We start from the raw sequence: 22,489 nt of genomic DNA, 5'->3' as shown, positions 1-22,489 counted from the left end.
CTGACTGAGTAATCCACTAAAAAAGTAGTTATTTTTTCTAACTCACTTACTCGTTCACTCATCTCTAGAACTTACATTACACACATATATAAAACCGGAGAAATCACCGTTTGGAATGCAAAAGAAGGACGTTACCTTGGGCACCATGTTGTTTACGCGACGCCATCTTGGCGGCCATGTTGTTTACGCGACGCCATCTTGGCGGCCATGTTGTTTACGCGACGCCATTTTGGCCGCCGTATTGTTTATGCGACGCCATCTTGGCAGCCATGTTGTTTGGAATGCAAAAGAAGGACGTTACCTTGGGCACCATGTTGTTTACGCGACGCCATCTTGGCGGCCATGTTGTTTACGCGACGCCATTTTGGCGGCCATGTTGTTTACGCGACGCCATTTTGGCCGCCGTATTGTGTATGCGACGCCATCTTGGCAGCAATGTTGTTTAGGTTGTGGTTATGTACCGGGTTGAGATAGGCAAGGTTGGTAAACTAACCTTGTTTTCAAGTTACCACTCCCATGCCAAACTGTAGAAACAATATCTTGTATCAACTAGTGGGGTTGAGATAGGCAAGGTTGGTAAACTAACCTTGTTTTTAAGTTACCACTCCCATGCCAAACTGTAGAAACAATATCTTGTCTCAACCAGTCCTGTCTCAGGTCGTGGTTATGTACCGGGTTGAGTTGAGACAGGATATTGTTTCTACAGTTTGGCATGGGAGTGGTAATTTAAAAACAAGGCAAGTTTATCAACCTTACCTTCCCCAACCCGGTACATAACCACAACCTTATGCGACGCCATCTTGGCGGCCATATTGTTTATCGACGCCATATTGGCCGTCATGTTGTTTATGCGACACCATCTATTTGGTACAACTCATACGGGTGTTTTTAACCAAATTATATATAAAACAATTACATCTTGGCGACAATATTGTTTACGCGACGCCATCTTGGTTTACTTGGCAAACGCGGCCACTACGGCCCACAGCACCTCGCCACTGTTGCCAGATCGTACGGCTTCGGATTCGATTTCCACCTCGCTCAGTTCTCTGTACCGGGTTGGGGAAGGTAAGGTTGATAAACTTGCCTTGTTTTTAAATTACCACTCCCATGCCAAACTGTAGAAACAATATCCTGTTTCACCTAGTCTGAGCTCAACTCAACCCGGTACATAACCACGACCTGAGACAGGACTACCCCGCAGACCCGACGATATGCAGTCGTTCCAGAATGATGTGTAACCCTGGAAGAAAAATAAATGAAAAAATAGAAATAAACCCCGCAGACCCGACGATATGCAGTCGTTCCAGAATGATGTGTAACCCTGGAAGAAAAATAAATGAAAAAATAGAAATAAAAAAAAAACCTAAGAAAATTATAAAAACAAGTCCATCCGGCCCTATTTTCCAACCATCGATGTTGCTAGGGTTATAAAAATACTAAACAACATCATTTGACATCATTAACAACTCACTTGTGCAAATGGATGGGGAGAAATACACATCTTAATAAATAAAATTAGGGAACCCTTTTAATTTTCAATGGAAACGTAGAAAAAGATATACCATTTTTTGAAAATGAGAAACAGCGAGAAGTTAATATAATAATAATAATATACTTAGTTATACTATGGAAATAACGCGAAATTCGAAAAAAATTGTTGCACAGAAACATGTAAGTACAATGTCAAATAAATTGTACAAAAAAAAAAAATGCAAAATTACAAATTACTACTTGCTTGGATACCTATTGAGAAAAAAAAATAGCAGTGCTTTATTTGGACTGTCAGCTTAGGATAAGTTGTCCGATAATGCCAATAGTTGCCCCATAATGCCAACAGGTACAGGTAAAATCAAATGTAAAAAGAAAAACAACTCACCAGTGCAAAAAAAAAATGCATTTTCCCTATGCATTAAGTGGAACAATGTTTTTGGAGCTGCACAAGTTGCCAGTTGACATTTATGTAAAAAAAAAAGAAAAAAAAAATGTGTTATCTAATGTATTTTTCTCCGAGAAATCGAATGGTGCCACTTTCAAAACTCTCCAACTGGCAGTTAAGGAATTACGGGTTCGAGAAATGTACTGCTTTTTTTAATCACACTAAATCTATAGGTATAGATTTAATTTGTAACTAATCTATGATTAAAAAAAGAAAATTGTTGCACAGAAACATGTAAGTACAATGTCAAATAAATTGTACAAAAAAAAAAAAAATTGCAAAATTACAAATTACTACTTGCTTGGATACCTATTGAGAAAAAAAATTAGCAGTGCTTTATTTGGACTGTCAACTTAGGATAAGTTGTCCGATAATGCCAACAGTTGTCCGATAATGCCAACAGGTACAGGTAAAATCAAATGTAAAAAGAAAAAAAATATACAATAAATTTGTGTAGGTAGATACAAGAGTGAATAAAAAAGGGATTGAGTAGGTAATTCATCAGTTTAACATCAATGATCGAATAAGACTACTTGCTTACTTAGTGCAATAATAATAATAAAAAAATCACACTAATAATAATAAAAAAAATCACACTAATAAATCTATAAGTATAGATTTAGTGTGATTAAAAAAAGAATTGAGTAATTCATGACTTCAAGCAGAAGTTAGAATTCAGAAGTTTCTGATACTCAAGGTCAATTCACTGTTCTTCTCATTCATCTCACATGACAACATCATATAATTATGTTAATTACACTGAGACAATGAGCCTTGTAACCTCAGAGTTAGAGGACTTTTGATATTTTTTTTTAGAATGTAAATGTAGGTAGGTAAAGTCAATCCAGTCCAGTGCCCTAAATCACCAAAGTATGGAAAAGTATTTACAATTCCATATTTCACTCCCGTCGCGAGACGTAAAACCCGACAGGTTCAACCTACTAAAATAGGTACCCGTCACACCCCCAACAGGATAAACAAGGTTCTACTCTAATACAGGCTGTCTTACCTCGTAGTCTTCATCGCTCAGGGGGGCAAAGGCGTTTTCAAGCACATCAGCGGCGGAAGCAAGGAGTAATAATGCTAGAGTTCTCTTATCCATACGATGGGGATCATTTACCCAGCGACACAGCACAGCATCTTGAACCTAAAAATATAGGTACAATATGGGTTAATTGAACGAAACTAGCGACCGATGGCCGCATTATATTTATTACGAACGTAAAACAGCTAGCATTACCAGCCGCATTATATTAATTACGAACGTAAAACAGCTGGCATTGTCATCGGCGGAAGGCCGCATTATATTCATTACGAACGGAAAACAGCTGGCATTGCCAGCGGCCGAAGGCCGCATTATATTAATTACGAACGTAAAACAGCTGACATTACCAGCGGCTGAAGGCCGCATTATATTAATTACGAATGCAAAACAGCTAGCATTGCCAGCGGTCGAAGGCCGCATTATATTAATTACGAACGTAAAACAGCTGGCATTGCCAGCGGCCAAAGGCCGCATTATTAATTACGAATGTAAAACAGCTAGTTTTGCTAGGCCGCTTTCTACTTTTTTATTACTTGGGAATGTATAGACGGTGGTGTGATGTTGTTACCTTCTTGACGAGTCTATTCTTAGCGGTGTTATCAGTGAGTGGATGCGTGGTCATATCGAATAGAAGGAAGTTCTGCTTCTCTGTGGTTAGGACGCCCTTCTCCACCAGATTCTTGGCGAGTCGCTCCCGGACGTTCTTCAGCTGGTATCGGAGCTTGAGCGGGTTCCAGGTTTCGCCTGTCAAATAAATTGAAATCAATGTAAACCAGCCTAGTTAGCTTGGAGGGTAGAGCGTCTGCCTTGTAAGTTCTTGGCGAGTCGCTCCCGGACGTTCTTCAGCTGGTATCGGAGCTTGAGCGGGTTCCAGGTTTCGCCTGTCAAATAAATTTAAATCAACCAGCCTAGTTAGCTCGGAAGGTAGAGCGTCTGCCTTGTAAGCGCTAGGCCGCGGGTTCGATTCCCGCCCGGAGCGGATTTTATCCTGAAGGGATAATGATCGTTCTCGGAACGGCTAGTTTTCTCCTATCCTGTCTCTTGGCGAGTCGCTCCCGGACGTTCTTCAGCTGGTATCGGAGCTTGAGCGGGTTCCAGGTTTCGCCTGTCAAATAAATTTAAATCAATGTCAACCAGCCTAGTTAGCTTGGAGGTTCCAGGTTTCGCCTGTCAAATAAATTTAAATCAATGTCAACCAGCCTAGTTAGCTTGGAGGGTAGAGCGTCTGCCTTGTAAGCGCTTGGCCGCGGGTTCGATTCCCGCCCGGAGCGGATTTTATCCCGAAGGGATAATGATCGTTCTCGGAACGGCTAGTTTTCTCCTATCCTGTTTTCCTTCTCTCTTCGATTTCGGGACGATAAGACCCTATCGAGCCTTAAGCCAGATTTATCGAGCCTTGAGCCAGCTTTATCTACTCACCACTCAGGTATTCTATCCAGCTCTGTACAGTTTCGGGCGGGTTGGTAAACCGCGTAACTCTGATGGAGATCCCAGCCAATAATCTTTGGAGTAGATCGGTTTAACTCTAAAGTCAGTTTAAAATCAGTCAATCAGATTCATAAATCCATCTGGGTTAACTTAAGCCAAGATTAAACTCGAAGTGTGTTCCTGTGATGTATGAATAGCAAAGAACCTAAATATTGCCATGGGCTACAATTAAGTAGAGGGGTAGCCACAGATTCTTCCTTCACTGTGAACCTTCTCCTTATTTTATTTACAATCATTGATGTAAGCAGGGACAAACTTGCTTGGTAATTAATAGAAGCTGTGATAATGAAAAAGAAAGTACGGTAATTATGCAGAAGTCACGTCTGTGGATAAAAAAAGCTCCTTTTTGAATTTAGCCTAACCCTATAATAACACTAATCACTGCTCTTATTGTGAAAACTCCTTCTTGCATTTAACCTAACCCTGTAATAACACTGGTCACTGCTTGTTTGTCCCAGTTACTTTGGTAGGAATATTCCACGGACGTGAATTCTGCACAAGTACCGGGTTAGGTTAAACACAAAAAGAAACTTTCACAATTTGAGCAGGGACCAGTATTATTATAGGATTAGGGTTAACACAAAAACGAGCTTTCTTTTCCATTGTCATAGCTTCTGAATAATTACCGTAATTTTTAATTTCAGGAGTAAAAATAAACACGCCAATATTCCCTTTCTCTTAGTTTTTCAACTCTAGATTTTCTTTTTCAAAGGAAAAGATCAACAAATCTCTGCCACATGAAGAATATGCTTTGGAAACACAAACAGAGTGAACACAAGTGAAGTCAACACAAAACATGATAACAATAGCTGTTATCACAATGATAAAAATGCCACATAGGACCATGATTTTTACAATAGTTTTTCATCTCTAGATTTTCTTTTTCAAAGGAAAAGATCAACAAATCTCTGCCACATGAAGAAAATGCTTTGGAAACATAAACAGTGAACACAAGTGAAGTCAACACAAAACATGATAACAATAGCTGTTATCACAATGATAAAAATGCCACATAGGACCGTGATTTTTACCGAGCCTACATACCTCTTTATCTTTGAGCCCGAGTAACAGAACCTCCTCCATGAGTGTCAATCTGGTTTCTTTCGAGTCTTGGTCTTCGTCTCCCCCATTGGCTCCCACATTGTCTTTCGGTTCTTCGTCATCTGAATTTGATTTGCTCACATTATTGTCATTCTCTTTGATAACATTTCTCCGCTGAATCAAACCATCACTTCGATTCATTATAAAAAGTGTTAACCTTACAACTATTTTTGATTTGAACGGTGAAAAATGGAGTTAAAAGAGCATTCTCTTTGATAACATTTCTCCGCTGAATCAAACCATCACTTCGATTCATTATAAAAAGTGTTAACCTTACAACTATTTTTGATTTCGGTGAAAAATGGAGTTAAAAGAGGGGAAAACCTTAAAAACTAGTGGATTTTCAACTTTTTTCCTTCCTATGGCCTTGTATTTTGGGGTCTGCCTTCAGTCTATTTGGGTGAAGTTACATTTTAAAACCTTTAACTGTGTTGCGTAGTTTTTAGAACTTTAGAAACCCCTAGGAAATGTGTACTGCTGACATAAAAAGAGAATATGGAGTTATTACAGGAAAAGGGCGACTTTCTTTATGACTTTTTTCACTTTTTTGTTAAATAAAAAATTCAAATGCCAATCTCCACTTGACTACTTTTGCCAAACATACCAAAGGTGCAACGGTAGAAAATCTTTAAAAGAGGAAGGTACATTGCACAGTGATTCAATTCAACCTCTTGAAAAAAAAAAGGTTACAGATCAAAGCTACCTCTGCTTTTTAGAAGAGAGAGTTTATAAAAATAGACCTTTACCTTTAAATGCAACAATGCAAGGAATTCTTGCATTCTGATTGGTTTTTTCATGACTCCTTGCTCTCATATTCATCTGGATTGAATTAAGGTACATGTTTTCTTTCTCTCTCTCTCTCTCTCTCTCTCTCTCTCTCTCTCTCTCTCTCTCTCCCTCTCTCTCTCTCTCTCCCTCTCTCTCTTGCTCTCACTCTCTCTCTCTTGCTCTCACTCTCTCTCTCTTGCTCTCACTCTCTCTCTTGCTCTCACTCTCTCTCTTTCTCTCTCTCTCTCTCTCACACTCTCTCACTCTCTCTTCCATTTAACCACTGATTCTTCTTTCACTGTGATTTTTTTTTATTTATTTTTTTAATGAAGCTTTTTTTGTGTCTAACCCAACCCTATGATAACACTGGTCACTGCTCATTTGAGAAAGTTCCTTTTTGCATTTAACCTAAGGCCAGCCACTCACTATCAGGTAGACCTGACAGGTACACCTGAAAAGGTCCATCTGTCAGGTCTACTTGATACCTGATGAGCACACACACTATGAGGTAGACCTGATTAGGTGTACCTGATAGTGAGTGGCTGGCCTTAGGGTTTTCATAGAGAACCTCTTCCGTTCAACCACAGATTCAATTACGAATGTAAAACAGCTAGTTTTGCTAGGCCGCTTTCTACTTTTTTATTACTTGGGAATGTATAGACAGTGGTGTGATGTTGTTACCTTCTTGACGAGTCTATTCTTAGCGGTATTATCAGTGAGTGGATGCGTGGTCATATCGAATAGAAGGAAGTTCTGCTTCTCTGTGGTTAGGACGCCCTTCTCCACCAGATTCTTGGCGAGTCGCTCCCGGACGTTCTTCAGCTGGTATCGGAGCTTGAGCGGGTTCCAGGTTTCGCCTGTCAAATAAATTTAAATCAATGTCAACCAGCCTAGTTAGCTTGGAGGGTAGAGCGTCTGCCTTGTAAGCGCTTGGCCGCGGGTTCGATTCCCGCCCGGAGCGGATTTTATCCCGAAGGGATAATGATCGTTCTCGGAACGGCTAGTTTTCTCCTATCCTGTTTTCCTTCTCTCTTCGATTTCGGGACGATAAGACCCTATCGAGCCTTAAGCCAGATTTATCGAGCCTTGAGCCAGCTTTATCGAGCCTAAAGCCAGCTTTATCTACTCACCACTCAGGTATTCTATCCAGCTCTGTACAGTTTCGGGCGGGTTGGTTTCCTTCATATGTTTGAGCGCCTCATCTAGCAGAACATCACCTGAGAAATGTAGAAGAGATACCCGTGAGAGAGTGACGTTTGCTTCCTTTCCGAGTTCGATCTAGCAGAACATCACCTGAGAAATGTAGAAGAGATACCCGTGAGAGAGTGATATTTGCTTCCTTGCACGCCGGACGTCCCGAGTTCGAATCCCGGCGGGGTCAAAGTTTTTTCGGCTCTGTTCTTTGAGTTGAGGGTACACTCAACCTCGTGATGACAAATGAGTAGCTACTTTAATCGAGTGTTGGTTGTTATTGCTGTAGCGGCCGTTAGCTATAGCCGAAAGGTGATGACAAAATAGAGAAACTATCTCTTCTATCGGCCATACACCAGGGTGATGGTCTCTAACTGGCTCGTCCTGAACCGCAGTCAACTATCGTGAGGACTTGTGCTTGTTCTTTTCACGCAGGGAGAACCCTTTGAAACCAATCAGCGAGGTAGGCCGGTTAGAATAGAATATACCTTGTTTATCCTGCCAGAATGAGACTGTAAAGTCCCTTTCCTCCTGCAGTCTAAACAAGGTTCTAGGGTTAGTTGTTCTCGGATACTGTCGTTCCAACTCGGATGAGTTTTTTTGAGTTGGGACCCAAATAATCCTAGCAGAACATCACCTGAGAAATGTAGAAGAGATACCCGTGAGAGAGTGATATTTGCTTCCTTGCACGCCGGACGTCCCGAGTTCGATTCCCGGCGGGGTCAAAGTTTTTTCGGCTCTGTTCTTTGAGTTGAGGGTACACTCAACCTCTAGATGACAAATGAGTAGCTACTTTAATCGAGTGTTGTTATTGCTGTAGCGACCGTTAGCTATAGCCGAAAGGTGATGACAAAATAGATAAAATATCTCTTCTATCGGCCATACACCAGGGTGATGGTCTCTAACTGGCTCGTCCTGAACCGCAGTCAACCATCGTGAGGACTTGTGCTTGTTCTTTTCACGCAGGGAGAACCCTTTGAAACCAATCAGCGAGGTAGGCCGGTTAGAATAGAATTTACCTTGTTTATCCTGCCAGAATGAGACTGAAAAGTCCCTTTACTCTCGCAGTCTAAACAAGGTTCTAGGGTTAGTTGTTCTTCTCCCTGTTTATAGTCGTACAGCCAGACACTAGTCTCCTCTTTGTTTATACCCTAGTCAGACAGCTGGCTAGACTGATTAGGGTTAGCTGTTCTCCTCTCTGTTTATAGTGGGGGGATCTGACTTGAGTCCCGACTGTGATATCCGAGTTGCGTGCGTCCGATTTGGGTCCCATTTCTAAAATTTATCATCCGAGTTGCGTCCCTGAGCTACCTGAGCTGTAAAGTGTCCCTACACCTATATCAGATGTTCTATACTTGACCTCTATTAGTAAACAATAACAATGAGTTTTTTAAAATATCAGAATTTCATGTGCGGTTCGTTTTCGTTGAATGTTATCTGTTTCGCATTTCCGTTTTTTATGTTTGACAAGTTTTTTTTTTTTTTTTTTTTTTTTTTTTTGAAAGGAGCAGCAGATGGAGAAGTTAAAAATAAGCGAACAAAGTCATAAACTAAGGGAAGGATACCATAACTGAATCGCTCATTCTAAAAAAGGATATTAGTCCAAAAATGTATTTTTCCAGGATTGACAAAACACTGTTCTGTATGGAAACTAGTGGACTAAAAGGGGAAGACGGGTCTGGAGTTCAGACCCGAAACGTCCAATACCAAACAGTAAGGTACGTGCCAACTTTAAGTCCTATAAAAAGTATAAGTTGGGACCCAAATTGGATGATTTGGGATTCTCGGACTCATCTGGTGTTCCTCCGTGCCACAGCTAGACACTAGTCTACTGTCGTCCCCTAGCTAGACAACGGCTTACCTGTTGGTTTATCGTTCCTCACAATGACCTTTCGGTTGAGCAGGGACTTGCGACGCATTCCCGCCTTCTCCAGTTCGATACGACCCCGCAACCCCAACTCAATCAGTATGCAACCCCGCAGACTTTCCACCTCGCTCAGTTCTCGCATGCGACGCATGGCAACCTGGCGGAACAAAAAGAAAAAACGAAGTGAGTTGAGAGTTTTTTTTTTTTGGAAAGGAGCAGCAGATGGAGAAGTTAAAAAAAGCGAACATAAACTAAGGGAAGGATACCATAACTGAATCGCTCATTCTAAAAAGGATATTAGTCCAAAAATGTATTTTTCCAGGAGAGACAAAACACTGTTCTGTATGGAAACTAGTGGACTAAAAGGGGAAATAATAATAATAATAATAATAAAAACCTTTCTTTAAAGGACTTTTTGATCATTTTCCATTGAAAAATAGAAGATATGGTTTGGGAATAAAGCCCCTAGGGGCCATCTTAAAAATTGCACTAATCCCCTTTTCACATTTTGGATAACATTTACCCTCAAAATTTTCAAGTCTATATGAATAAGCAGGATGTTCCGAGCTCCGTTGTGGACGCGCACTTATACAGAACAGAATATACTTTGTTTATACTGCCGGAAACAGACTGAAAAATCCCTCTGTCAATCAAATCAAATTTCAAATTCTTTGTGGTAAAGCGGAGCTTTTTCACAACATTACTAAGTGCCTCCGTTGCAATCAATTTCCATATTTCGATAATCTTTCTACACTGATAATGTCGTCACTGGTCGCTACTCGATTAAAGTAGCTACTCAATTGTTCTCACGAGACCGAGTGCACCCCGAACTCCAAGCAAAGAGCCGGGACCTCCGGCATGCCAGCTTAGTGTGATTCCCATTCGGTCACGGAGGTTGCCCTAGGTATAGAATAGAATAGAATATACCTTGTTTAGGTATCCTGCTCGAATGAGACTGAAAAGTCTCTTTACCCCCTGTCACGCCACGGCCAGTCAGTTTCTGCTGACTTAGCACTCCTTTGCTTCGGGCTAGAACCTAGAGGGTCCCAGGAGAGGATATTGCATGGACGTGACTTCTGCACAAGTACCAAGGTATGTAACTATGTACACAAATCCCAAGGAATTTTAATTGGGTTAATGCCGGCCACTCACTATCAGATATCAAGTGAAACTGTTCAGGCGTACCTGTCAGTGGAACTGTTCAGGCGTACCTGTCAGGGGAACTGTTCAGGCGTACCTGTCAGGTCTCCTTGTAGTAAGTCTGCAATAATGCTTGTCACAAATGTTGCTCCCGATTGATAGGTAGGTCAGGCGTACCTGTCAGGGGAACTGTTCAGGCGTACCTGTCAGGTCTCCTTGTAGTAAGTCTGCAATAATGCTTGTCACAAATGTTGCCCCCGATTAATAGGTACCACCTGTCAGGGGAACTGTTCAGGCGTACCTGTCAGGTCTCCTTGTAGTAAGTCTGCAATAATGCTTGTCACAAATGTTGCTCCCGATTAATAGGTACAAGTCGCTTGAACTCGAAACCTCCATCGAAGTCCACCTAGCTTACTACTTCTGTTGTTATTATTTGGTTACCCACTTCTTTCTAGATTTCATCCGTTCGAGTCTCGAATCAGTTGCAAACGCGTACCTGTCAGGGGAACTGTTCAGGCGTACCTGTCAGGTCTCCTTGTAGTAAGTCTGCAATAATGCTTGTCACAAATGTTGCTCCCTATTAATAGGTACAAGTCGCTTGAACTCGAAACCTCCATCGAAGTCCACCTAGCTTACTACTTTTGTTGTTATTATTTGGTTACCCACTTCTTTCTAGATTTCATCCGTTCGAGTCTCGAATCAGTTGCAAAGCTACTTTTGTTGTTATTATTTGGTTACCCACTTCTTTCTAGATTTCATCCGTTCGAGTCTCGAATCAGTTGCAAAGAAGAGTTCGCCGATGACACGCTCAACCATGTTGATATCTACCACAACGAGAACTACATCGGCCGAGTCCGACTAGACACGGAACTGCCCGATTGTGCCATCAACGTTCCTGATCACAGGGTTGAGCTGCACTTTTACCTCCAGAGATACTTTGAAACGGTGGCCTTTTACGGCCGATTGAACCGACACAAGGTGATCAAAAAGGCGAAAACTACCAAACTGACACGACAAAAACGCGTCTCGCCTGGGGCCAACGACACGGAACTGCCCGATTGTGCCATCAACGTTCCTGATCACAGGGTTGAGCTGCACTTTTACCTCCAGAGATACTTTGAAACGGTGGTCTTTTACGGCCGATTGAACCGATACAAGGTGATCAAAAAGGCGAAAACTACCAAACTGACACGACAAAAACGCGTCTCGCCTGGGGCCAATCGGTTTTTGGGCAGAAGTTTACGGTGCAAATCGAAGAAGACAGTTGAAAATGGACGGAACAAGAAATGTCTTTCTGAAGGACAAGAGAAATGTGTTTCAAAAGGACAAATGAAATCTGCATCAAAAGGACAAATAAAATGTACATCAAAATTACAAATAAAAACCGGATCAAAAGGAATAAAATCTGTATCAAAAGGACAATTGAAAGAAACGGAAGACATTTCAAAAGATCAGCCCAAAGGACTTTCCGAAAACAACATCACCGCTCAAGGGAATTCCACATCGAAAACATCTGAAAATCAATACGTCATACAGCTCACTTGGCTACGGAACTGCATCGAAACATATCTTCCCAATATGAGAAAACTCTACGACCATTATAGCCAGCTCATGGTTGACAACGAACCGGGTAACCATGGCAACGAGGTGTTTTATCCGCGTATGAACCGGCTCGTGTTCTGGCAACTGTTAAGAGACTACGGTCTGCACAAACAGTTCGACTCGATCGTCACCCTTGAAACGTTACTGCAGAGGAATCCATACGTTAGTCGGAAGGAGAGGAATATGTTTGACGTCGAATCATGGACCAGTATGGGAAAAGCCCAGCGGAATGTTGATGGCGTGGGTCAATCCATATCTCGGGTTGGTTGCTCGAAGAAAACCGGTTCAAGAGCTGATGGATGTGAAGAAGCGGATTGTTACAGGTCATTTTTTTCTCTCTTTTTTTAAAGAGGTTTGATAGAGGGAACTGGAACTGCTAAGGTCTTATCGTCCCGAAATTGAAGAGAGAAGGAAGACAGGATAGAAGAAAGCCAGCCGATCAGGATAAAATCCGCCCGAGGCGGGAATCGAACCTGCGGCCTAGCGCTTACAATGCAGAGGCGCTACCAACCAAGCTAACTAGGCTGGCTGTTACAGATCAGAAAAGGCGGCTGTCGGATTTAGTTCCCTCGGATGTCCCCTCTTCTTCGCCAAGAGGAAAATCGGAGTCACCAGCAACTTCCAAATCTTTTGTCCGTGACTTTTTGGGTGGCATGATAGAAGGGGTTTTGGCGAAAAATTGTCCGGTGATAGCAAACTTTTTCGTTGTTCCCATTAGGTATACGGGTAACTACGTGACGTAATTTGAAAAGTTACAGCAGTCCCTTGTACGAATAAATACTTAGCCTACAGAATTCAGATTTGTCTTATAAGACGATAGGGTGCAATAGTCCTACAACCTACACACATACTGGACTAAGTTACATCAGTCCCTTGTATGAATAAATACTTAGCCTACAGAATTCAGTTTTGTCTTATAAGACGATAAGGTGCAATAGTCCTACACCTACACACATACTGGACGCGCACACAAGAATTTCGTCAGAAAAGACCCCCATGCCAATGTGATGTTGATGTAATACAAGACGATGGGGGTAAGTTTAGCCTGTTAGTTTTTAAGTTCGAACTAACCTGAGCTACAGCATTTAGAATTTCATGCAATTCCAGCTTGAACAGACTTTTGGAAATTTCCACTGGAAGATTCTCACTACCATATATTTACAGCATTTAGAATTTCATGCAATTCCAGCTTGAACAGACTTTTGGAAATTTCCACTGGAAGATTCTCACTACCATATATCCCTTTACCATCATCATGTTTCCTGTGGCCATCTTCGTTCTTACCGGACGGCACTACGCTTTTCTTCACTCCACATCTGACACCTTTGAAGTTACGGTAGGACCCGTAGGTGATCGTGCTTTGACCACTCATATTTTTACCGCGTGACTCAGGCGTCGCTTTTCTCTCCATTTCACTACCTCCGCGAATTCCGTACATTTCACTGTACGCACTTTTACCGTACGCACCATCCGTGACGTTTGTGGCGCTCAACTTTTCGTTCAGTGTGCTCATATTACTCAAACATGTGTCAATACTTGAAAGACTTTCGCCGTCAGGCCGATCAACATAAGGTCCGGTTTGCGGTGCGCAAAGGGTGTTAACCATGGTGGCGAGATTTCCCGCCGTTTCGTTATAGGTGTTTCTGGCGCTCAACTTTTCGTTCAGTGTGCTCATATTACTCAAACATGTGTCAATACTTGAAAGACTTTCGCCGTCAGGCCGATCAACATACGGTCCGGTTTGCGGTGCGCAAAGGGTGTTAACCACGGTGGCGAGATTTCCCGCCGTTTCGTTATAGGTGTTTTCATCGCACAGACAACTTTTATCCTTGTACCCAAATCGACATTCGTCCAGCTGGTCAATGAGTTGCCAACATTCGCTGGTTGTGAAGGAGTCGTCGTGGGCCTGAAGCTTGTTGGATTTCAGCAATCTCATGAGGTACCGAACGGAAAGAGGGTTACCTTGAAAAGAGTAAGATTCGTTCCACTAAGCTCTCTGAGCCACAAAAATTTGTAAAATTAGGTACTTAAAAACGTCTACTTTCTCTGTAGCGTATCTATAATATCTCTGGTAGCGCGGTCAAACTTTTTTGACTTGGTGGGGGGGGAGCGCTGCCGCGCTCCTTAATAAAAATCATTATAATATTTTACAGTGTGCGATGTCTAAAAAGATTTGTCCTTTACTCACCCAAGTGTCTGAAATGAGCATACACCCCAGGCACCATGCGTCGATACCGGTCGCTCCTCAACACCACCCCTTCCTCTCCCTGTCGCTTCAGTGTCTCACTCATCAGCCGATACAGACAGCCGGCCAAGTGCGTCGGCCAAATAGTCTTCTGGGTCGCTCTCTGGCCGCTGAACACCAACCAAGACAGTTCAATCAAACAGTGGACAAACTGGTAGAAGCTGAGGCGTTCAAATGGATCTAAGAAGGCCTCATCCTTGCGAGTAGCTTCTGAAACCGATCCGGTATCGCCACAAACATTGGAATTTTCTGATCTGTAACAGCCAGCCTAGTTAGCTTGGTTGGTAGCGCCTCTGCATTGTAAGCGCTAGGCCGCAGGTTCGATTCCCGCCTCGGGCGGATTTTATCCTGATCGGCTGGCTTTCTTCTATCCTGTCTTCCTTCTCTCTTCAATTTCGGAACGATAAGGCCTTAGCAGTTCCAGTTCCCTCTATCAAACCTCTTTAAAAAAAGAGAGAAAAAAATGACCTGTAACAATCCGCTTCTTCACATCCATCAGCTCTTGAACCGGTTTTCTTCGAGCAACCAACCCGAGATATGGATTGACCCACGCCATCAACATTCCGCTGGGCTTTTCCCATACTGGTCCATGATTCGACGTCAAACATATTCCTCTCCTTCCGACTAACGTATGGATTCCTCTGCAGTAACGTTTCAAGGGTGACGATCGAGTCGAACTGTTTGTGCAGACCGTAGTCTCTTAACAGTTGCCAGAACACGAGCCGGTTCATACGCGGATAAAACACCTCGTTGCCATGGTTACCCGGTTCGTTGTCAACCATGAGCTGGCTATAATGGTCGTAGAGTTTTCTCATATTGGGAAGATATGTTTCGATGCAGTTCCGTAGCCAAGTGAGCTGTATGACGTATTGATTTTCAGATGTTTTCGATGTGGAATTCCCTTGAGCGGTGATGTTGTTTTCGGAAAGTCCTTTGGGCTGATCTTTTGAAATGTCTTCCGTTTCTTTCAATTGTCCTTTTGATACAGATTTTATTCCTTTTGATCCGGTTTTTATTTGTAATTTTGATGTACATTTTATTTGTCCTTTTGATGCAGATTTCATTTGTCCTTTTGAAACACATTTCTCTTGTCCTTCAGAAAGACATTTCTTGTTCCGTCCATTTTCAACTGTCTTCTTCGATTTGCACCGTAAACTTCTGCCCAAAAACCGGTTGGCCCCAGGCGAGACGCGTTTTTGTCGTGTCAGTTTGGTAGTTTTCGCCTTTTTGATCACCTTGTGTCGGTTCAATCGGCCGTAAAAGGCCACCGTTTCAAAGTATCTCTGGAGGTAAAAGTGCAGCTCAACCCTGTGATCAGGAACGTTGATGGCACAATCGGGCAGTTCCGTGTCTAGTCGGACTCGGCCGATGTAGTTCTCGTTGTGGTAGATATCAACATGGTTGAGCGTGTCATCGGCGAACTCTTCTTTGCAACTGATTCGAGACTCGAACGGATGAAATCTAGAAAGAAGTGGGTAACCAAATAATAACAACAAAAGTAGTAAGCTAGGTGGACTTCGATGGAGGTTTCGAGTTCAAGCGACATGTACCTACCTATCAATCGGGAGCAACATTTGTGACAAGCATTATTGCAGACTTACTACAAGGAGACCTGACAGGTACGCCTGAACAGTTCCCCTGACAGGTACGCCTGAACAGTTCCACTGACAGGTACGCCTGAACAGTTTCACTTGATATCTGATAGTGAGTGGCCGGCATTAACCCAATTAAAATTCCTTGGGATTTGTGTACATAGTTACATACCTTGGTACTTGTGCAGAAGTCACGTCCATGGAATATTGCTACCAAAGGAACTGGCACAAACAAGCAGTGACCAGTGTTACTATAGGGTTAGGTTAAATGCAAGAAGAAGTTTTCACAATTAGAGCAGTGATTAGTGTTATCATAGAGTTAGGATACAAAAAGGAGCTTTTCTTTTCCACGGACGTGACTTCCTGGTCAAATCAGGGCGAAGAGTGGCAAAGCATCAGCGAATGCTTCAGTGCAGATTTAAGGTATGGGTAATTATGCAGGAGTCACGTCCGTGGAAAAGAAAAGCTCCTTTTTGTATCCTAAGATTGTACCAACATTTGTAGCGGAAGTTGCTGGACAAATCAGGGCAAAGAGTGGCAAAGCATCAGCGAATGCTTCAGTGCAGATTTAAGGAATGGGTAATTATGCAGAAGTCACGTCCGTGGAAAAGAAAAGCTCCTTTTTGTATCCTAACTCTATGATAACACTAATCACTGCTCTAATTGTGAAAACTTCTTCTTGCATTTAACCTAACCCTATAGTAACACTGGTCACTGCTTGTTTGTGCCAGTTCCTTTGGTAGCAATATTCCATGGACGTGACTTCTGCACAAGTACCAAGGTATGTAACTATGTACACAAATCCCAAGGAATTTTAATTGGGTTAATGCCGGCCACTCAGATATGAGAACGGGCGGCCAAGGCGCTGAGAAAACTGCCGGGTGGTCCGACAACACCGCCCAAAAAGGGGAAGAAGCGGTGAAGAAGGAAAAGTAAGAAGTGATTATGTGGTGGTGATTTTTTGTTGAAATTTTTAAAAATTATAAGCACCATAAAGGTCAGATTCTTAACCTTGTTTTATCATTTCTCATTTATACGTATTATATGTAAATGTTATAGGTAAGATTGTTTTATTTAATCATCGACTTATCAGACTTCAGTGTCGCTCGACTTTTAGCCGTACGATTGTTGTCTATTTTCTTCTTTTTATCATCGATAGACGTTTCTTCCTTGTTACAAGAAAGTTTGCCCTCTGGTGGGACAAATTCCGTCTCATGCGTATCAATTTCAGTGTCGCTCGACTTTTAGCCGTACGATTGTTGTCTATTTTCTTCTTTTTATCATCGATAGACGTTTCTTCCTTGTTACAAGAAAGGTTGCCCTCTGGTGGGACAAATTCCGTCTCATGCGTGTCAACGGTTTGAGATTCTCCTTCATGATCCCCACACGCTCCTTCCAAATACATCACATCATCACGGCAAATGACGCGAGCAACAAGGGAGCCATTCGCCCGTTCCAGAACTCCTTTCCCATGCTTCTTACCCTTCACCCAAGTGCCTCTGAAGGTCACACCTCCAGCCGTTCTCAGAACACCCTCTCCGTGACGCAGCCCTCGCTTCCAAGCTCCCGTGTACACGTTGAAATTCCGAGGAAGGAGTCGACCGTCCCCGTGAGCACTGTGCCACACATACTCGCCATGTCCATGCATTCGCCCGCGCCGCCATTGCCCACAATAGGTGCCGTTGAGAATCCGCATGAAACCGTGACCTTCGATGGTGTTCCTCTCCCAGGAGCCGCAGTAGAGCTGACCGTCCACCCATCGCCGCGTGCCTTCACCGTGACGACTGTTGAAGCAGAAGTTTCCCTCGTAGTAGTCACCGCTGGGGAGGTCATAGTAGTGACGCCCCGACCCGTGACGTTGACCTTGACACCAGTTTCCTATGTAGACGCACTCTGGCGGCGTTTCCGCGGACTTGAATGTCCCGTAACCATGACGGCGATTGTCGAGGAAGGTCCCTTCGTACCAGCTCAGGTCCGGCCACTCGAGACGTCCCTGGCCGGAGAGAGTGTTGTTTTCAAAGTTCCCGACATAGGATGTGCCGTCCGCGAAGTTCAAACGGCCTGCGCCTTGAAGACAAAGGCGGGAGAGGCGGCCAATGTAGTGGTTTCCGTTGGTGAACACGAGGTCAACGTCTAGATCTCGTTCGGCCGCACATGGTCCGTATGGGGCACTGGGGAGAGAACACAGAGAAGTGAAGTTGAGTTGATTTGAACACATCACATGCCTTCAGGCACACTCCATTTGTCAAGGGTCCAGCTTTTCCTTACATTTGGGAACAATTTAATTTGAAGAAACCATTTAGGTATTGGTGAAAATTTGTAATGAAACAATAAGGAGTTGATTTGAACACATCACATGCCTTCAGGCACACTCCATTTGTCAAGGGTCCAGCTTTTCCTTACATTTGGGAACAATTTAATTTAAAGGTATTGGTGAAAATTAAACCATTTAGGTATTGGTGAAAATTTGTAATGAAACAATAAATTAAAGTAATAGAGACCAGACAACACAACTTAACTATTCAAATAGGACTTTTTAGTCCTATTCTCGTGATATAGATAAACATTTGATTTCAACAATAGCCAGCCTAGTCAGCTTGGTTGGTAGCGCGTCTGCCTTGTAAGCGTCAGACCGCTGGGTCGATTGCCGATGATGTTCGTTCTCGGAACGGCTGGGTTTCCCCTATTTGGGGCGATAATACCTTAGCAGCTACAGTTCCCTCTATCAAACCTCTTTTAAAAAAAAAAAAAACTCACCTGGGATGGTACACTTTGCCCGTTTTTCCCGTCAAAAAGTCGAGCAGTTTCCCTCGTGAAACCCCGTCCACTCCGTTTTCCTCCACAATGCGTCTGACCATCTCTAGTCGCCTCCTATAGGGGAGCGTCTCATCTACTTCTTCGGCGGAATTTTCCGCCTCGGACGAGGAGGTGGAGGTGGAATCATCTTCTTCCGGATGAAAGCTGTGCATGTCTCCGTGGAACGATACGACTGGACTGAGCGCTTCCTGAAAGAAAAGTGATAAATTTCTTTTGATTTCTTCTCCTTGCGTCCCACTAGTTGGATACTATGTTGTCGTTGTTTGTCAGGTTTGGGCAGAAGACTGGAAAAGTTGTAAGCGTTAGGTCGCGGTTTGATTACCCGCCCGGGGCGGACTTTATGCTAATCAGGTAATGTTTGTTCTTTGAACTACTGACTTTCTCCTTTCCTGTCCGTTTTTCTCTCTTCGATTTCGGGACGATATGACTTCCGATGTTACAGTTCTCTCTCAAACCCATTAAAAAAAATAAATAAATAAAATAAAATACAAACAAAGTTTTTGATTTTTCGTAATCGGCTAATCTCTCACCTGTTCTTCGTTCTCTTCATTTGGTTCATACGGAATCAGGCGACTCTTCAGGGCCGGTCTAGAGCTCAACCTCTCCACGAGGACCGGAAACATGCTCTTGACCAGCTCGTAAACCGTCCGGGCCTGAGCGCCCCACGACACGGCTGCGTCAAACAGAACCTGTCCCAAGAAATTGGACATTTTTAGGGAAAATACGAAAAACTCTTAGCTATAATATCTTTTGAAACAAGCAGTCGATTATGGTTTTGGGCTTGAAAAAAAAAGCTAAATTCAAAGGGAATGAGTACTGCTTAACCCCATACCTACACAAAAAGTCCAATCTGAGGCTTAGGTGTAGGGGCTGGACAGCCCTAAAGGATGGGTTAACGGTATACGAATCTACGAAAAGGGAATGAGTGGTTTATATGGTATTTCTGGAAAAGTTGACATTAATTACTGATTAGTTACTTATGTTAATGTCAAAGTTCCAACGTGTCCAGTTTTGGCTTAAAAAAAAATTGTCCCGTTTAGTCCGTCCTTCCTTTATTATTACTAATAATAAAAGGTATAGTGGACGGACTATTGTATTCGCTTCGGTGTCTGTTTGTCTGTCAGTCTGTCTGTCTGTCTGTCCCCATAGAAGGGCTTATTCAAACCTGGTCGACCTATATATCAAATTAAAGGTCTTTTTACGAGGAAAACGAAAGTGGTGGTGCAAATTTTGTCCAGAGAACCATAAAGCCAAAAAACCAAAAAAACTGGTTTTTGGGGGATTGTTTTCACATTTTCTCACACAAATGAGCTCTGATCTCGAAATTTGTCGCGACGACCTATGAACTCAAAGCGAGAAAGTTTTAGATAACACTTCAGTCGATCATTTAAGACCGGTTTTAGCGTCACCTATGTTAAGCTACGCCGAGAAAGGCCAATAAATGGATGGGTGACTTAAACATTATATTGGAAATAAAGGGAGAACGGGCTCTAAGTAGTCTTGATTTTAAATCATTACATGAAAGTAAAATAAAAAAATCAAATCAAGAATAATAATAAACTGAAAATTAAACAAATTATGTAGGTACATAGATAGGTACTGATTTTCTCTAATCACTACGGGCTAAAAAATTCCCGGAGGGACGGACCCAGCTTGTTACTTTCTCTTTCATGTAATGATTTAAAATCAAGACCAGAGCCCGTTCTCCCTTTATTCCCAATATAAGGTTCAAGTCACCCATCCATTTATTGGCCTTGCTCGGCGTAGCTTAACATAGGTGACGCTAAAACCGGTCTTAAAATAACGACTGAAGTGTTATCTAAAACTTTCTCGCTTTGAGTTCATAGGTCATCGCGACAAATTTCGAGATCAGAGCTCATTTGTGAGAGAAAATGTGAATAAAATCCCCCAAAAACCAGTTTTTTTGGTTTCTTGGCTTTATGGTTTTCTGGACAAAATTTGCACCACCATATTCGTGTTCCTGGTAAAAAGACCTTTAATTTGATATACAGTGAAAAATTCAATTACATTCCAATTTATTGAAAACGAGAAAAAAAAGTTACGTCAGTACACGCGTGATGAAAAAAAATCTCACATTCAGTTGCCGCTTCGAACTTTCCGCCACGTCACGGGCAACTGGAATTGAAAATAGGTCAATGGACTGTGGTTACATCTAGATAACCATATAATTAACAGCTACCCTAGGTCCCGACAGGTTAGGGCCAATATTGAACAAGTTCTACCGTTTTTGCGGAGCGTGTGAGATTTTTTCCCTATGTGCGTGTACTCACGGGTTAAATCAAAACCATGCAGTTCCAAAGTTTTTCGATAACACCAAAAAGGATGAGGTAATATCTTTACTAGAACTTACTGCATATTGAAAAAAGAAAAAGAACAACAGCCCCTCAGCTTGTCACAACGTCGAAAACCATTTGGACCGGGCTTAAAAACAAAACCGGATTTGCGTTTTTTTTCCCGACTGTGTCTCAACGGTTTGTTCTAATCAGTTCAGAAATCAGAATCAGCTGATTATAAAAATAGTTTTGCGGATTTGAGGTTATGTTTATATGTAAATTTCTCAAAATTTGAACTTTTGAAATTTTACAAAATCTAATATTGATAAGATAAAAAGAAGAAAAAATTGGACTAATTTCGGATTTCAGCTGAACTTTGGTCTTATTAGACAGGTAAGTCCGTAGAATAAGGATTCTTTTTGGTTACAAAAAACCCTGGTGCTGGGTAGTTGGGTTCTGAGATTTTGCTTTCAAGATTCAAGTTAAAACTGTGTTCGTGTTACCACCAATGTCATTGGTACAAACAACTTTTCTCTGATAGGGCCAGTCTAGTTATCTTTGAGGGTAGCGCGTCTGCCTTGTAAGCCCTAAATCTCTGGTACGATTCCCGTCGGGGGCGGATTTTATGCTAAACCAACAAGGTTTGTTCTCGGAACAGCTTACTTTCTTCTATCCTGCCTTCTTTCTTTGCTTTCGGGACAATAAGATTATAGCAGTTACAGTTGCCTCTGGGGTGCAATACATACTGGACTCCACACAGAAATTTTGTCAGAAGACACCCCTGCTAAACCAACAAGGTTTGTTCTCGGAACAGCTTACTTTCTTCTATCCTGCCTTCTTTGCTTTCGGGACAATAAGATTGTAGCAGTTACAGTTGTCTCTGGGTTGCAATAGTCCTACATACTGGACCCCACACAGGAATTTCGTCAGAAGACAGCCCCAATTCAATGTAATGTACTGTTGCCTCTATCAAATCTCTTATAAAATGCACAAGGTTGTTAATTTAAGTTTTCCTCTAACTCCAGTTTTCATCTTCACTCAGACATCATGGGTGGTGGCTGACCAGCTCGTAAACCGTCCGGGCCTGAGCGCCCCACGACACGGCTGCGTCAAACAGGACCTGTCCCAAGAAATTGGACATTTTTAGGGAAAACACGAAAAACTCTTAGCTGTAATATCTTTTGAAACAAGCAGTCGATTATGGTTTTGGTCTTGAAAAAAAGTGTAGTTTCATACAGGGAGTTTCTACCACATGCTATAGTCACTCTCTTCCGAATACAGTGTCATAAAGAATCCAACATAGGTTGAGTATACAATAAGATTAGCAATCATTGTGAGGTAGCATGTGCCAAGACCAATCTGAAAACAATGGACAAGAGTTAGTAAATGGGATGGATTTA

At 42.4% G+C, this 22,489-nt stretch overlaps 2 protein-coding genes and 1 long non-coding RNA gene across 3 annotated transcripts in view; 1 reads left to right on the top strand and 2 right to left on the bottom strand.

Moving 5' to 3' along the window:
* Positions 1-718: 718 nt before the first annotated feature.
* Positions 719-9,683, bottom strand: LOC103515313 (Golgi phosphoprotein 3 homolog sauron). The gene is made up of 6 exons (XM_008480254.2): positions 9,666-9,683; positions 9,394-9,556; positions 7,472-7,558; positions 7,023-7,198; positions 2,929-3,086; positions 719-1,049 (listed from the first exon to the last, which is right to left on the bottom strand). Exons 1-6 carry the CDS (start codon positions 9,681-9,683, stop codon positions 956-958), a joined length of 696 nt encoding a protein of 231 aa, XP_008478476.1. The 3' UTR covers positions 719-955.
* Positions 9,684-13,288: 3,605 nt separating this feature from the next.
* The window catches only part of LOC103515311, a 36,968-nt gene continuing 27,767 nt past the window's right edge, over positions 13,289-22,489 (bottom strand). The window contains exons 2-7 of the mRNA XM_008480253.2: positions 19,326-19,484; positions 18,736-18,983; positions 17,181-18,149; positions 14,855-15,847; positions 14,330-14,640; positions 13,289-14,103 (exon numbers count right to left, since the gene is read on the bottom strand). Of these exons, the coding sequence (XP_008478475.2) occupies positions 13,289-14,103; positions 14,330-14,640; positions 14,855-15,847; positions 17,181-18,149; positions 18,736-18,983; positions 19,326-19,484 (3,495 nt within the window). The remainder of the gene's footprint in view (positions 14,104-14,329; positions 14,641-14,854; positions 15,848-17,180; positions 18,150-18,735; positions 18,984-19,325; positions 19,485-22,489) is intronic.
* LOC113469966 lies at positions 21,122-22,148 on the top strand. The gene is made up of 2 exons (XR_003393216.1): positions 21,122-21,482; positions 22,115-22,148. It is a non-coding gene; the product is annotated as an uncharacterized LOC113469966 (long non-coding RNA).

This window comes from Diaphorina citri, unplaced genomic scaffold (assembly GCF_000475195.1).
Source record: "Diaphorina citri unplaced genomic scaffold, Diaci psyllid genome assembly version 1.1 scaffold1317, whole genome shotgun sequence".
NCBI lineage: Eukaryota > Metazoa > Arthropoda > Insecta > Hemiptera > Psyllidae > Diaphorina > Diaphorina citri.
Note: the sequence above shows the minus strand (reverse complement) of the source record. Positions and strands in the feature narration are given on the sequence as shown.